Source organism: Prunus mume, linkage group LG3 (genome assembly GCF_029339155.1).
Source record: "Prunus mume cultivar Tortuosa linkage group LG3, ASM2933915v1, whole genome shotgun sequence".
Classification (NCBI taxonomy): domain Eukaryota; kingdom Viridiplantae; phylum Streptophyta; class Magnoliopsida; order Rosales; family Rosaceae; genus Prunus; species Prunus mume.
This window is the reverse complement of record NC_142700.1, coordinates 26330293-26347505: the sequence shown is the minus strand read 5'-3', so window position 1 is coordinate 26347505 and position 17213 is coordinate 26330293. Positions and strand designations below refer to the sequence as shown.

Genomic DNA, 17213 nt, shown 5'->3' with positions numbered 1-17213 from the left:
CGCTCACCGTGGTTCAGCGGCCGAGATTACCGGTTAAAAGTAGTGCGCCGCGCTTGCTCCACGGCATACCGCACGGTATCCGTCTTCCGATGTGAACCGTGGGTCCCGGGTGGTTCCATTTGTTTTGTTTAGAATTGTAGGTTGATTTTATCGCTTTCCACGATTGCGCCAAAGCTGCTGGGCGAGAAAATGGTTCAGCATTTCCGCAATTTAGTGATTAAGTCTTCAGATTCGATGTCCTCGTAGGGTGTGCGATCTCGTAAGATAGCAAACACACGTAAGTCCTAGGCACCGGTGTGGTAATGCCGAAAGGCTCTCCGATGCTTAAGAGCACGGCTTAGTAAGGTTGAATCAGATCAATAGGCGATGCAGAAAGTTCGATTGATTACCTCCGTCGGGATGGTTGTCCTCCTTTATAGGCCTTGGGAGGTGCAATTTTGTTTAGAGCCTGATGTGGGACTCAAGGCTGGGCCAGAGACTGCATGCGTCAGGGGCGAGGTTGTTCTAATGTTGCGACGGTGGTTTGTAATCAAGGTGGGCCGGTTAAAACATGGTTTCGGGTTTAGCCTAACGTGTTTGATATTCATTGGCCATTCATTTTAGTATAAAGTAAAACAAGATGGGCTATAGCTGGAAACACTTTTAAAATTAAGAGTTAAGGAAACAACATGTGGATGTGGTGTAGAAAAAATAAGTTGGAACTACAAGAATCTGGTTACATGGAACCCGTTTAACATCTTAAAAATTAAACTTTAATGGTTATGGGCGTGAAAAGTTTTGAAAAAGTAGCAGCTGGATTTTTTGTTTATTTTTTATTTTTTATTTTTATACAAGCGATATCATATTTTAATACAGAGAGGAAGATTCAAACTCTATGCATAATGGAGAGCACATCCGCTTTAGCTAACTTAGCTAAGCCATATGTGCTTCGCAGTTGGACTTGTTATTATTAGAGATCATAGTGTTAGATTCTTTATATGCATGTTCTAGATCTTACACACAACCTGTAATACATGTAAAGATATGAAGACATACCTAAAGCCATCTTCCTTGAGTACACAAATTATGTATTCATCCAATCCATAGCAGCAGCAATCCTAGCAAGAAAAGGAACGGCTCAAGACTTCTGCTCTCTCTCAGAATTTGTTTCAGCTCTCTCTGTTTGATGAGAATAGGTTTTGATAATGTGTCTGATGAGAGCAGGGCCTTTAGTTTATATATGGCTAGGTCAAGTCGTCTCTACTCATCATCGAGGGCCGACTTGACTTATCTTTCAAGGCCACTTAATCGGTTTACACATAAATGGAAATATAATAGGACCCCTTAATAGGCCTCAAAATCCTTCCTTATTTCACTAAGTTTTGGGCCTCAAGGTACAACTTAATTTAAACTCTTATTAAACTTGATATGACTTAGTATCTAGCGCACCGATCTAAATAGGAAAACATAATATTCTCCCACTAGATCAAGCACTAGAACACTAAGCTTCTGTATTCCGAAAGGTTTAATAATCTTTATTGGCCATGAGTTTAAATAGTTAAGTCATTCCCCTTCAAGCTACCGTGAAGAGTGATTAAACAAAACGAACTATAGACAAGCGATGCTTTCTTTATTAAAACAGGTCATCTATAATCACATAATGCAATCTCTAAACACATGAAGCACCTATAATGTGAACCTGAATATGTACTAATCCATAGTGTGAAACTTTATGCATTTTAGTACAAGCACCCTTTACAACTTAGCAAGAGTCAATCCGCAATGTTATTAAAAACACATAGTGCGAATGTTAAGACTGGTGGAACTTACCATGTTAGTCATGCTTACGTCCTTCAATTTGAAATTGCAGCCCTTGAGCATGGTAGCATGGTTGATTAAAGGGCAATACGTTTAAATTATAAAAAAAAATTTAATTATTGCAGGATATTCTACTACAGCTTCGAATCATATTTTAACCTCTAGTTCTACTAATAATATTCCTTGGCATATTTTGTCACAAGTAAGAAATATCCGAAGGCTTCTTTTTTCAACTTGAACAACTTCAATTTTAACATGTTTATAGAGAAGTAAATATAGACACATACGGGTTAGCAAATTCAAGGTAATATTCATATGTTTATTTACTAGAAATGGAGGAATTCATGAATTTGTGAACTTAGTAATAAGGGAAGTAAGAAATTGGAATTAGATCAACTACTCTCAAGTTGATACAATTCATGATTTTGAGGGTATTTAATTACAAATTTTAATATAGAATCCACATTATTTTTAATTCACTATGCGTAATAAAGATATGGGACGTATGACATTAGAATCATTCCAATATCAATATTCTAGTCAATACAAAATAAGCGAGAATCAAAATCATTCTAAATATGCGTTCCTCATAAGTAAACATGCTATTATTAGTATGGATTGAAATAATGCTATACTCTTACCACATTCTCATATTACTTTATGTGGTAGATAAGATGGACAACCACATTAATTAAAATTATTTAACATTTCTTTTATAAATTACTAACACTTCAAAAAAATTGTTAATTAAATTTTTATTATTATTAAAATACACTTCATTGATTTAATTGATGTGACATATGATATGTATAGTATAAAAATATTAAATAAAAATGTTGTATGTGTAGCATTATTCGTATGGACGTTGAGATTTATTTTGATATTGAAAATGTTGGGAGTTGATTCATAAGTATCTTCCTTATAATTTTGTTTCTTATGGAAAATAAAGAAAAGGACTATGTGATGCGGCAGAACGCAAGTTCAAGATAGAGAGAGAGATGATTTGTTTGGTGAGTCGTAGAATTTTGGATTAGTTAATTGTGGATCCATCCATGATCCAGCAGTGCCATGACGTTTTTTCCATACGTCATGCGTGGAGGGCTAAGGAAACTCCAAATCCAAGCAGTTGAACGGTCGTCCTTCAGTTTCCGCTTGGACCAAAAAGTCTTCCACATACCGAATGTGGCAAATGGTGATTCGCTGACCGCACAAAATAAAACCTCCTCGTGGAACAGGAGATCGAGAACTACCGTCAACGATGCAGTAGAGGCAGGGTTTAAAAAAGCGGAGAGAGGAACGTCCAAAGTAGGTGACGAAAGCAATGACACAAGCAGCAGCTGAAAGTGGGCCATGAACACGTGGCACTCTCAGGTTAGACCGTCGACTGGCTGCGGTCAGCCCCTCCACCTCCTTTCTCTCACTATCTCTCTCTCTCTCTGAACCCACGTGTCAGAATTAAAAAAAGAGAGAAAAAAAGAAAAAGAAAAGTAATAATGTTGAGCGTGCGGGCGGGTATATAAGAGGGCTTGGGAGTCTTGTAAAACCCATCGTTCCAAAGCCGAGAAGAAACTTGAAGCAGAGGAGCTAAAACTAGAACCAGAAGAAGAAATTCAAAGCGATCTACGACTAGCAAGATCAAGAGCAAGGGAGCTGCAAAAAGTAAACGGTAAAAATGGGAAGTGGAAGTGAGTTGGAGTTACCGCCAGGGTTCAGATTTCACCCAACGGATGAGGAGTTGGTGAATTATTACTTGTGCCGGAAATGTGCTGGGCAGCCTCTTGCTGTTCCCATCATCAAAGAGATTGATCTTTACAAGTTTGATCCTTGGCAGCTACCTGGTATAAATAAATTCCCCCATTTCCAATTTTTTTTAATTTTTAATTTTGGTCAAATCCCCATTTCCAATTTCACCATTTCTGATTGAATCACTGGATTTCATTGGGTTAATTTAATGGGTCACCTGGATTTCATCTCAATTGGCCCCAACCCAACAAAAAAAAAAAAAAAAATTCTTTTATGAACTTTGGATTGGTTTGATGTGATTTCAATTTGGGTCCTTTGAATTTCAATTTTTTAATTTTTTTTCTGCAATTTTGTTGTTGTTTTTGCAGAATTGGCTCTTTATGGAGAAAAAGAGTGGTATTTCTTTTCGCCAAGGGATAGAAAATATCCGAACGGTTCAAGGCCGAACAGGGCAGCAGGAACCGGGTACTGGAAGGCGACCGGGGCGGACAAGCACATTGGAAAGCCCAAGGCACTTGGGATTAAAAAGGCACTCGTGTTCTACGCGGGCAAAGCTCCTAGAGGAGTTAAAACCAATTGGATCATGCACGAGTACCGCCTTGCAAATGTCGATAGGTCGGCTTCCAAGAAAAACAACAACTTGAGGGTACCTAACTTTATCCTTTTGCACCTTATTGACTTTTACCTAATTATTCAATCTCTTCAAATTAAAATGATTCATTTTAATAAACAGCGATATTGTAAAATACTCTAATGTATGAGGTCGGGGATTAAATTCGATTACAAGTTATTACACTGTCTTGGTCAACTGATTTAACACACGTCTGCAAATTTTATTTTATATTGTGCTAATTTGATTTTATTTATTATTGCAGCTTGATGATTGGGTGCTATGCCGAATATACAACAAGAAAGGTAGCATAGAGAAACATAATGTTGCCATGGAGCGCAGTAAAATGACCAAATACCCAGAAATATTGCATGAGCAAAAACCGGAAATGACCCAAATGCCACCACCCCATACGGATATGTCGTCGATGGATTCAGCACCGAGGGTGCAGCAGACGACGGACTACTCTAGCTGCTCGGAGCACGTGCTGTCGCCAGAGGTCGCGTGGGAGAAGGAGGTCCAAAGTGAGCTACAATGGAGCAGTGATGAATTAGAGAATTCCCTTAATACCCTTGATAATCAGTTCATCAATTACATGGATGGCTTCTCAGATATTCTTGACCCTTTTGGCGCTGCTCAGCCTCAGTACCAAATGGACCAGCAGAACATGTTTGCCTACTTACAAACCCAATTTTAAACCAAACTTGTTGGGTTGGGAAAGTGGCAGCACCAGAAAAATTTGAAGAAAAAAAAAACGGGCCGGGCTCGTGTGATGCTATTCGAGAGGGTCCTTGACGTAGGTCCATTATTATTTTATTTAGTACCTAATATTCTTTTAAAGTTGGTTTAGAGACCAAATGAATTTATGATGTCGTCATAAAAGGACCTTTGGTTTGTGCTCTTGCTGAGTGAGAAAAGCATCAAGCTGATGGGCTCGGGTTAGATTCTCCATAATATGTTAATAGGTAATGATTTACGGTAGAAAATTGTTACAATTTCCAGGAATTATGTAGCAGAAATTTTTTTAATTTGTTCTTTTTTAAGTATGCATGACATGTAATTATAATGCATTTGATTGATGTCAAGAGAAACAAATGTGTTTGAAGTTTTGTAGTGGGAATTGGGCCATCTGATCTTGAATTAGGTTGTTATGGCTTGGTGAGGCCCTTTCACTTGTATGAATAGAATTCTTTATCACATGAGGGTAAATTTTCAACCATAGATACCCATGGGATTGTCTGAAATATATTATCACTTGTAAGGACAGGGGCAAGCTTTATTTTATTTGGACACTACTCCAAACTTTCAATGGATTACATTCTAACTTTAATTTTCATTAGGTTCTAAGCCTGCATAACTCAGCTTCGCAACCCAACACAAAAAAAAAAAAAAAAAAAAAAAAAAAAAGAGAAAGGAAAAAAGAAGAAAAGAAAAAGGTAATTTCATATTGACCTTACATGTGTGGGACACTGGGACTTATGCATGATTTACATAGATTTTCCCTTCATATAACCTCTATAGGAGAAAAACTTATTTATTAGTTAAAAGTCAATCAAGGAAGACCCAATGAGACAAAACCGAACGAAGAAATAGAGATATTACTTTTTATTTTTAATGCTGATATAAGTGCTCAAAGTTGTAACTCAACAAGGAATATCTTTGAGTTGTCCCATCCTAATATCGTGCCCTAACTTCTTGATTGTTGTGGTCGGTAGGGCATTGGTAATTCAGTCCGCAAGGTTGTCACACCAACAATTATGCTGGACATCTATATTGTTGCTCTTATCATGCTGATGTGTAGGGAAAAAAAACTTATGGGTTTTTCTTCTCCTAATTAACCAAATGTGAAGGTGTGTGAATGAGGAAGTATGTCCAATATATCAAAAAATGAGAGTGTACGAATAGGAGATGTATAAGCATGGGTGGAAGAGATTTTGGTTTTGTTTATCTTTTCTCAACAAAAATGAACTCACGTTAGTCACCAGCTAAGTTGGAAATATGTGTTAAATATTATTGCGTGAGACACAAAGAAAATAAGAGACTCGAAAACATCATATCCGAACTTGAAGGTATGTAGCATGTCTATACTATAAAAAAAAGAAAAAAGAAAACTGTTTTTATGAAATTAAACATCCTCCTTTTGTCGACCTTCTTATTGCTCCTCCTCTTCTCCTTTAGGAAATTGGGAGACTTCGAAAACTTTCGAAACAGGTATTTCCGCCCAAAATGGGGACCTTTGTACTTGTAATGCAATGTTACCTAGAAATTTCCAAGAAATAACGTTATTTGGTAATTTCCTCTGAGCAAAGAAGCATTTGGCATTTGGTATCTTCGTTAAAAAATTAGCATAAAAAACAAATGCTTGTTCCAAAATCCAACTAAGCAACAATTCACACAAGCCATTCCAATGTCAGAGGAAGAAAAGAATAAAGAAGTTCAAATGTGATGGATTAGAAGGATTCTGCAATAACTTGGAGGGAAGAAGAAGGGTAATTAGCAGAAATCAAAGGAAGCAAGCAATACCATGAGTCCTTAGTTGCATTCACCCAACTCCGTCATTGGAATATATTCCATTTTCTTTCAGTCATTTTATCGAACACCTTGTGAAGTTTCCCATAGAAAAAAGACAAAATAACACTTTTATCTTAAATTTGTTCCTTCGTTTATTCATTCTATTGCCTACTGTGAAACAGAAAATGAAAACGGAGGGAAAGTCTGGGTGGTTGTTGCTGGTGATGTCGCTGTTGGTGATGGGTTTGTCTGCAACTATGTCATCAGCTTCTTTTGGTGATCAGTACTATCGGGGTAGAAGGAAAACTATGCTACCGGATGAAGCGACGTCGTCTTTGGGGCTCAACCGCGCAGCCTCCTCCATTGTCTTACCGGTTCATGGAAACGTGTACCCTATTGGGTAAGTCTCGTTGTGTCATTTGTGCAAGTCCATGTGTTTGCTTTTAATCAATCATCATAATACAAAAAGTGTGTTTGTTTTCAACTCTCTCAAGTCAATGGGGTTGTTTTGCAGGTCTTATAATGTCACTCTTAACATTGGTCAGCCTCCAAAGCCCTACTTTCTTGATCCAGACACTGGTAGTGATCTCACATGGCTTCAATGTGATGCTCCCTGTGTCAGATGCACTGAGGTAATTAATTATAAATCACAACTTCTTATTGTACTAACTTTTCTTGTTAGAATGCACAAGTTGTTACTTGTTACTGTCTTGTGGGCATCTAGCTTGGAACTAATGCTTGCTTCTAGTTAAAATGGAAAACAGAAAAGAAAATTGTATACTAAATAAACCAACATTTCTCCTGCTTAATTCCTACATGATGATTCTGATGCGACATCTATTGCTTCCCTCTCTGGCTGAATTTCTTGTTCATATCTTGCATTGTTCAATTACTGTCCAATTCTAATGAATCATGGTTTTTTTGGAGTCCCATATTTCCTGAATGCTAAACCTTCACAATACAAAAAAAATTGTTATGGAAAAGAGGGGTCCTAACGTATATTTATCCTTTTACTTTGCACTTTGCAGGCTCCTCATCCATTGTACCGTCCCAACAATGATCTAGTGGTCTGTAAGGACCCCCTCTGTGAGGCCTTGCATGCACCGGGTTCCCACAAATGTGAAAATCCAGAGCAATGTGACTATGAAGTTGAGTATGCAGATGGTGGCTCATCCCTTGGTGTACTTGTAAGGGATGCCTTTCTCCTCAACTTTACCAATGGAAACCAGCGAACAACTCACCTGGCCCTTGGGTTGGTAACTTTTCCTGCTTAAATTATTCATCAATATTATCTCTAACAATGCTTAATTATCTACTCTACTTAAATATTTGTGTTTCTTGAAGTAATTATCTCCTGATTCTCATCCCCATGCCAACGAAAGAAATTGCCATAGCATACTTTAACTTTAAATCCTTATGGAACTATTTATTTGATTTGGCCTACATGGTCTAAGATTTTTTTCTGTTTCTTGCAATGGATTAAGCTCAAATCGTGTGCCCATCCCTTTTGTTTTGTTTTGTTTTTTTTCCCCCAAGAAACTTTGTTTAAACAAACAGCTCTTTGCAACTGCCTAGTAAGTAGCTAGATCAATAGCTGCGTATAATTGCTATTGCAACTTAGATCATAAAGTCCTCATGGGAATGGAACATGATTAAGTTAATTGTTGTGGATAAGTAGTTTATTTCTTTGAAGTAATTTAGTGAGAAGAATTAAAGCTGACAAGTATAATTAATTTGTTTGAGAAGAATTAACAATATGGTGATGCCTCTTGTGATGATTTGGGTCAGATAAAAATGAAATGTATGCACCATACTCTATTGGACACTTGATGAAAACATATACTAAGTTTAACAATGTGATATGAAACAGAAACCAAACCTTATATTATACTGAGGCGCCACAAACCAATGTTTCCTAGACTTGCTGACATACTTGATCTTGATCATTTAATTGTTTAATGTCATGTCTACAGGTGTGGATACGATCAACTTCCTGGTTCATCTTATCATCCCATAGATGGAGTCCTCGGCCTTGGCAAGGGAAAACCTAGCATCGTATCACAACTTAGTAATCAGGGTCTGGTGCGACATGTCATTGGTCACTGTTTAAGTGGGCGAGGGGGCGGGTTTTTCTTCTTGGGGGATGGCCTTTATGATTCTTCACGCATAGTTTGGACACCAATGTCACCTGATTACACGTAATAAACCCTTCTTGAACCCCGTTTTCATCTAACAAAGGTTTTATTTTAATGTATGCTTCATAATTCATGATTCATGATCATCTTTTCCTGCACCAATTATTCTCCTTGTGGTTTATGCAGCAAACATTACTCCCCAGGACTTGCGGAACTTATAGTCGGTGGGAAATCTACTGGGTTTAGAAACCTCGTTATGGTTTTTGACAGTGGAAGCTCATACACTTATCTTAATTCTCAGGCTTATCAATTTTTGACTTCATGGGTGAGTTAAGAGCTTTGTCAAAAACTAGTCTGCATTTTCATTATCTACATCTAGAACTTACAATGCTTCCATTTTCCCTCATATTATGGCTTTTGCCTCACTAAAATTAATCATCCTTTCATTTCCTGTTGACAGTTTTCAGAATAAAAGTTGATTCATGTTATTCTTGTCATCTTGTAGTTGAAAAGAGAACTAACTGGAAAACCTTTAAAAGAAGCTCTAGATGACAAGACTCTCCCCCTTTGTTGGAAAGGTCGAAAGCCATTTAGGAACATACGTGATGTCAAGACATACTTCAAGCCCTTAGCACTAAGATTTGCCAGTGGTAGAAAAGATACCACACAGTTTGAATTGCCCCCAGAAGCTTATCTAATTATATCGGTAAATTTCACCTTCCATGATCTCCCTATTTTTCTTCATTTCAAGTCGAAGCACTTTCTATGTTAGAAAACTAATGATTTATATGCTGGCAGTCCAAGGGAAATGTTTGCTTGGGAATTTTAAATGGTAGTGAAGTTGGGCTGCAAAATTCTAACATTATTGGAGGTAAGAGTTTCCATGTGTATGTTATGAAGCATGACCTCTGAAGACAATAATGATCATTCTTTTTTGGTCCCATTTACAGACATTTCAATGCAAGATAAAATGGTGATTTATGACAATGAGAAGCAGATGATTGGATGGGGTCCTGGAAACTGTGATCAGCTACCCAAGTCTAGAAGTTTCAGCTTTTGGTGATGCTTCGTGAGGTTCTCAGACTTGCACGTTTATAATGGCGTATGATCACAGAGAATTATCCAGCAGAAAGAAACATTCTCCGCTGTATACTATATAGGATTGGAGGGGAATAGTTCCATTTCCACTGTACATTTTATATATTTCACATGTATGTATGTAGAATCACGTCTACTTGGTATTTCTATTTCCAACCATATATGTTGGTGAAAACTGTATAGTATACTTCAGGTTACATATGAAGAATATTCTGACTTCTTTACAATGTGCTGAGCTCAATTATAGTTCTCAATTTCTTTTATCATTTTCGGAGACAATGTAACACTTCTGTTGTAGCCTCTGCCTTGGTCAAGGTGGTAACTGAAGGGGTTTGACAGAGTGATCGATGTTGAGTTATTTTTCTTTAGCAAAACAAATTGAAACATAACCAGTGGGGTATAACTCAGACACACTACTAAGGTGCCATGGGGGTTCCAACTTGAGGCCGCTGGTCTGCAAGTCAAGGCTTTTTTCCATTGGACTAGACCTTGTTGGTAAAACAGAAATTTGTAGGGGAAAGCCTGAACCCCAAACCTTTTAAACTTAACAAAACTGAAATTTGTAGGGAAAAGCAATATTATAACGTAACCAGAACAGCAATTACAGATACATACATTGCAATGCATATTATTCAGTTGAAGAGGCCTAATAATTACTAATTTTGATTGATCCATATCAACTTACATACAAGAAAGACTGAATTGAAGACATTCTGTCTAGAGCCTGCCTAATTTCATTATTTAGACCATCCAATCAAAGCCAGGATTATGCTAAATATGTCACCACTGATCACTGCTTTGAGCAATCTTTGCTTTTCAGGTGTGTATGGTGGGTACCTCAGAGATGAATCTCCACTAAAACTTCTGTAAAGAACTGCCTTCTTGTGGCTAAACCCATCAAAGGAGAATTTACCATGGTATGAACCCATTCCACTCTCCCCAACTCCTCCAAATGGTAAACCACTTATGCTAACCTGCACAGCAAGCATGTCAATAATGAATTAGCTTATTGGTTAACAAAGATGGATACACAGCTAAACTTGATTATCTAGTGAAAGCATAAATAAATGTAAGCGAGTGTCATATGCTAACTTGGAGATAGTGACAAGTATATGGCTTTAGTCAATTAAATTCAATTTGAGAGAAAATGGCCAACTTATTTGTGCAAGTTTCAGACTGGTAGCTGTTGGATGCCTGTTTAATTAGTTGACGATAAGGTCTTCATTTTAGTTTGTGAAGATGCAGAAATGCAAAGACGTATGTATGTATGCATAGAGGAGAAGAATCAGTCACATGTAGAACTGTGTCATTGATGAGCATTCCTCCAGATGATATGTTTTCCACAAAGCCCTTCTTCAGCTGCTCATTGTTTGTGAAAACATACACTGCAAGAGGCTTTGGCCTTGAATTTATGACATCAAAACTGTCTTCAATCTTCTCAACCTTATGACCAATTAATAAAAAGACATAATGAGAGAGGGGCTAATAAGCATGACAAAGTTACATGGAAATTAATAGATGAATTAGTTTCAATTTCCATTTACATATGGTTGATAAATAGACTAGTCCTGTTCTACACAAATAAATAGAGGGCTTTCCTCTACTCATCTTAAGCTCTCATCTCTCCAATTTGCATAGGTTAAGAATTAGCCCAGAGCAGAATGTAATCTCTTAGGTCAATGTTAAGAGTAATGATGTAATTCAAGCACTCACAGTGACAATAGGCATCAATGGCCCAAATATCTCCTCCTGCATAAGCTGAGACTCTTCTGGGATATCTAACAAGATAGTTGGAGCTATTTTTCTGCATCGAATACATGATATAAGGAGAATTCATTTAAGAAGAATTGTACATTCTATTTATATACAGTTGTAACATTTCTTAACAAGCAAGGAAGGTCAGTGTCACTCACAATTGGTTCTCATCCATTTGGCCTCCGAGGACAATCTTATCAGAGACCTTATCCTCATCCAACATTTTTGCCAAACGTTTAAACTGGGTTGAGCTTACTATCCTGGATATATCCTTTGAATTCATTGGATCTTTCCCAAAAAATTGCTCAAGTTCAATTTTTAGAGCTTCTATCTGTCAAGTAGACATGGTTTCAGAAAAGTGACCTGAAACATATTGAAGTGTGACGCAGAGGCTAAATAGTCGCATGCGCTCATGCATGCACACGTGTGGTGAACCTTCCTCTTTTGAGGAGAATGAAAATTCTTTGAAACCATGTTGAGGTATCCAACCGAAAAGGTCAAGGTATTAGATGGAGAGACTAAATAAGCGTATAGCCACATGAGACAGTTTGCCTATGTAATATGAGACCAATGTGTAATAAAACATACAAACTTTTTTTATTCACAATTTTAAGTTTTCCTAGGGGGGAGCATCGTACCAACTTTGGAGCAAAGTCTTTTGTAGTGATAATGTAATCAACACCGATACAAGCTTGTCCATTGTTCAATGCCCATTTCCCTGCTATTATCCTCCTAACTGCAACCTTAAAAGTTTAACACAAACAGTTAAAGCCAAGCCTCAAATTTAGATGAAACTGTAATTCATGTTGCCTGATAAGAGAACCAATTACTTGTAAATCGACATCTGAATGGACAACAGCCGGGGACTTTCCACCGAGCTCTAGAATTACAGGTGTAAGGTGTTTTGCAGCAGCAGCCATCACAATGCGCCCTATTCTTGCACTACCTGTACGGTATACAAATACTCTGTCAGTATGTTACTAGCTAGTTAGGAGTCAACCAACGCACGAAGCAAAGAACTATGTAAGAAGAACGCTAAATATATGTATACATATAGTGTAACCTTCTCTTGCCAAACTTCTTTTACCAGATTTTGAATTTGAACCATGCATTTCTGTATGTGACTTGTCATACTTAGAATTAAAACGTAAAGTTATTACGTATTAGAAAAGAACTATGAACTTACCTAGGACTGCAAATGTTCACTAACTCATGTTCACTCACTGATACACGGCACACAATTAAGAAAAGCCTACCAAAATAAGGGCCAACCTTTCATGTAATGAATCGCAAGTTCGAACTATGGAAACCTCTACGGTCAATGTAGATAATACCTCCAAGTAGTGGTGGCAAGGGTAAAGCTATGGTGCAGAAAATCATATAAAATTAAAAATAAGATTCTGGAAGCATCACAGAAATTGATAATGAGGTGCATATCTTTTACCCTGAGTAGTGTAGTATATGTCACTACAAGCCTATTAAAAAAAGAACTCATATAAAATTGAGGAGGATCATCATTTGAAAGATTGATAACCTGTATAGAGTATCTTATCCCACTTCTGCTCTAAAAGTGCAGTTGTTTCTGGAACAGCCCCCTCAACAACTTTTACAGCTGAATTATCTAAATACTCCTCTACTAATTTTGCAAGAATTGAAGACGTAGCTGGAGCAATTTCTGAAGGTTTTAGCACAACTGCATTGCCAGCTGAAATAGCTCCAATGACAGGATCAAGAGATAACACTGGAAAATAAAAATAAAACAGCACGTGTTATAAAAAGACATCAATCTATATGAACAATTTGGTGGGGAAGCTTCGACAAGGTGACAAGTATGCAACTTGTGATCTGTATAACTAGCTAGTTCTGAACTGTGCTGCAACGTATTAACATACAGAAGGGAAAGTTCCATGTTGAGATGACCAACACAACTCCTAGAGGTTCTGACACAATTTCTGCTGATGATGGAAATGTTGTAATTGAAGTGTTGACCTGAAATGCGCACCAACAAATTTACTTTATATTTCACTTATTATAGTAAATATTGGAGGATATATTGGTCCGGAAGAAGAGTGGATGAGAGGACTTGTCATCCTTGACCTAAAGGATATTTACTCTAATCACCTTTTGGGGAATCATCCACTGTCTCAATTCTTTCAGTGCCTCGTTACATGAGGATTTTGCAGTAACAATCTGCATTAATAAAAAATCCATATTTATTAGTACAATGCGAAATGAAATACACAAAAATATTTATGACAAATTTATTTACAGTGAAAACATTGTGTTAAACAATGGGGTAGTCCCACTATAAGCCTTAGAGCCTCTGAATAGGAGTCAAATTTCTACAGCATGCGAACATAAGGGGAATTAGAAGCGTATATAGCACACTGAGCTTCAGGTCGAAACAAGGCAACAAATATGCATGCCATCTCCTGAGCATTTATGGGGACCATGCCATCCTTAGCGTGGATGAAAGGCTCATTTATGATGTTTTCTGGATCGTGTTTCCTCAAAGAAAGTTTTCTGAGTAACAAGAATGTTTATATGTGTCATTGCATGAGCAACGACGAGCCAGGACTGCTTGGAGTGTAATTTCTGGTTTGGAGAAAAGGTTTCTCTGCTTTCGTTCTAAAATTCCTCAAATTTCCCTGAGTTCTTAGGTGCACATTTACTTTTGCATTCTTAGAAGTCCTTGTTAAGAATACTGTACTAGATTCCTAGCTCAAGATCGCACAAACACAACTTGACTTGGTTTCAAAAAATGCAGAAGAAACAAACAATCAACAACAATGTAAGAGTTTAGCAAACCCCAAACCAAATTAGGCCAATAGGTGATGACAATGACAATGGTGATCCACAAAGACACCAGATTTTGCCCTCAGTTCGTCTGTCTCAACCCTATAAGAGAAAAAACACTAAATTCGGTAACTGAACCCAAAACAAAGGCTAAGACTCTAAAGGACATATATAAATAGCCTTCTTAAAACCCTAAATCACAATAGAGAATGTCATACAGTCAAACTAGGAGAAGGAAATAGATACCAAAAACTGCTATGGAATATGTCGAATCAGGAGAAGAAAACCAGAACCCGTACTGAATACTTAAGCCCACGAGTCCAGGCTTGAGCTACAGAAACATTTCCTCTGGATGCTCAAGCCTACACTTGACATCATCACTAATACAACAACTTTCTACATATAATAAATTCTGAGGACCTTGTCAAGGCTCAAATTGGTTTTTCTCTGTGCCCTCGATACATATAATAGATACTATATCTCATTGACAGATACATATCAATGTCCTTATAGCCTCTAGAATAGATCGATGCGGGACTGTAACACACGCTCGTATAATATGCATACCAACATAATTGGGGTATCACATTGACAGATACTAAATCAGTGTCCCAGTAGCCTCTAGAATAGACCTTTGTTTTGCTTTTCAGATTCACAATTGTAGTGTATGATATGAACAAGCACTGGAAAACACACTGGGAATATTATATATGAAAAACAAAGGAAGCAGAACTTATTTAATCAGCAGCATGGAGAAAAGGAAAAGAATGAGACCTCGGATATAAATGCTTCGACTTCAGGCTTCGAGAGGTCCTTGTAAAGAGCTTCAGTAATCTCTTTCTCTTTCTCTTCAAGCATCTTTGCAATGTTCTCCAACTGTGACATTCTCCACTCATAGCTTTTCGTCCTACCCGAATTGAAACTGTTCCGCAGCTCCTTAACTAGCTCGCCAGCTTTGTCAGGATTGAATGTTTGCTTTTCTTCCACCTCCGAGGTTACAGTTGATAGAGTTGCAAAGCAAGTTTTAGTACTGGAAACAGAAAAAACAAACAAAAATGATGTAAGAAGAAGAAACTTACTTGAGAAATGATAATATTACAAATTGAACGAAATGAATGCATGTTTATGGACAAAAAGAGATCTTACGAGTAGGAAGAGATGTAAGTTTGGTGGAGGGCAGATGAGTCTGATAGTTGGTTCTCTGAAACCTGTAAGTTAAAACTCTGCTGCTCCTAGTACCCGCCAAACTGGTTGCACTGTAATTAGAAGAACAGGAAGCAAATTAAAATGAGTATTTCCAATTAAATTATAAGTAGTATTCAGTAATAGGTAGCTAGCTTGCAAGGTTAATTAAATTTTTGGCTCTTCAAGGAATTAGGAGGCAGGACAATAAAAATTGAGAACAATTAAAATTGAAACAAACAATATAACTTACACTGTCACTTGTGGGATCATTTGAACTCAATTAATGCATCTCTACATTAGAATATAATGATAGCAAAAGAAAATAATGGATATAATAATGAGTTTAATTAATTTGAACAGTGGATAGAGTAAGGAATAAGTAAGAGTAGAAGAAGAACCTGCAATTCTTAAAAAGATCAATGCATAGGCTTTTCATGGTTGAGAGAGAGAGAGAGAGAGAGAGAGATTCAATGGCTAGCTAGCTGATGGCTGTTTCATCAATGGCAGTGTCTTTGAAAACTTTGAAAGTATAAAGCCGCACGCAGGAGGGAAGAAGCCCCACATGCAGCGAAAGGGAAAGCAGAGTAGTACGTGCATATAGCAGCTAGGTGAAGGACCGCAGGGACCAGCAGGCACAGAGAGAGCTGATAGCAACATTACGAGCAAATACGACGCCTTCTCTGCCGCTGAAAAGAGAAGCGGATAATGTTTCAGAAACTTGATTGGTGGGTGGGTCTGGGAAACGTGCATCGTAAGCTCTCATAGGCTGAGTCGGGCTACAAAATAGGGGCGGGCACAATCCGAATTGGATCAGTTTTACCTGAAAACTACGGTTGAATCAATTACAATATAACAATTTGGTTCGGTTCAATTTTGATAAAAGTCATGAAGAAAACCAAACCAAATTAAACCAATTTAAGACGATTTGGTTTTGCTGGTTTGAGCCTAAGCCACATTCTCTTTCTTTTTGCAATTTTTTCAACATTCTTAACCCAATTACAACCAACAAATTCACAATTTGTTCCATACTTAAATTATTTTCTAGAGTACGAAACAATCCTAAACCTCAACATGCCATAAAACTTCAAATTTCAATAACTAATATAGCTTAATTCAAATATCCATATATAATTATTACCTAATTAGAAATAAATATACACATAAATGGTCTGGTTTGATTTTAATTGGTTTACAAAAGTTCAAAACCAAACCAAACAATATATAGTTTGGTTTGATTTTTAAACTATTTGACTTTTTCTTGGTCAAAATCAAACCAAACCAAACCGATAATTACTATTTGATTCGGCCGAATTGATGCCCACCACTACTACAAACTCCCCTATACTAGTGTCACTGCACTCGAGAGGCAATGGCAGGTCCAAGCAATATCGGATTCATGAATTTTACTCTCGACGGTACACGTGTAAAAGCCCACAAATTTTTATTTTAAAAAAAAAAAAAAACCTGTAAAAAGATGTGTAAAATCAACACTAATTTACTTACTATTTACAAATCATCTTAATAACCACTTATCTTTCCCTATGAGACATTCCGTATAAAAAAAAAAGAACATGCTTTAAAAT

General features: G+C 37.2%; 3 protein-coding genes across 4 annotated transcripts; 2 read left to right on the top strand and 1 right to left on the bottom strand.

Annotated features, from left to right (window-relative positions):
• The first annotated feature begins 3331 nt into the window (after window positions 1–3331).
• Window positions 3332–5371, top strand: LOC103327083 (NAC transcription factor 32). The gene is made up of 3 exons (XM_008229371.3): window positions 3332–3635; window positions 3909–4186; window positions 4416–5371. The coding sequence occupies exons 1-3, from the start codon at window positions 3470–3472 to the stop codon at window positions 4845–4847; spliced, it is 876 nt and encodes a 291-aa protein (XP_008227593.2). The 5' UTR covers window positions 3332–3469; the 3' UTR covers window positions 4848–5371.
• A 1164-nt stretch (window positions 5372–6535) lies between these two features.
• Window positions 6536–10121, top strand: LOC103327082 (Eukaryotic aspartyl protease family protein). Its single transcript, XM_008229370.3, has 9 exons — window positions 6536–6639; window positions 6844–7061; window positions 7176–7293; window positions 7690–7913; window positions 8635–8859; window positions 8983–9121; window positions 9302–9502; window positions 9595–9667; window positions 9747–10121. The coding sequence occupies exons 2-9, from the start codon at window positions 6847–6849 to the stop codon at window positions 9857–9859; spliced, it is 1308 nt and encodes a 435-aa protein (XP_008227592.2). The 5' UTR covers window positions 6536–6639; window positions 6844–6846; the 3' UTR covers window positions 9860–10121.
• A 332-nt stretch (window positions 10122–10453) lies between these two features.
• Window positions 10454–16323, bottom strand: LOC103327081 (aldehyde dehydrogenase family 3 member I1, chloroplastic). Of its 2 annotated transcripts, none has more exons than XM_008229368.3 (12): window positions 16029–16323; window positions 15592–15701; window positions 15220–15475; window positions 13771–13839; window positions 13542–13638; window positions 13184–13390; window positions 12480–12595; window positions 12288–12392; window positions 11808–11980; window positions 11608–11698; window positions 11188–11337; window positions 10454–10868 (listed from the first exon to the last, which is right to left on the bottom strand). In XM_008229368.3, the coding sequence occupies exons 3-12, from the start codon at window positions 15328–15330 to the stop codon at window positions 10632–10634; spliced, it is 1356 nt and encodes a 451-aa protein (XP_008227590.2). In that variant the 5' UTR covers window positions 15331–15475; window positions 15592–15701; window positions 16029–16323; the 3' UTR covers window positions 10454–10631. The 2 variants fall into 2 exon arrangements, with proteins under 2 accessions (XP_008227590.2, XP_088903868.1); XM_089047742.1 differs by having other exon boundaries at window positions 10457–10868; window positions 15220–15494; window positions 15607–15701; window positions 16029–16200.
• Between the last annotated feature and the right edge of the window lie 890 nt (window positions 16324–17213).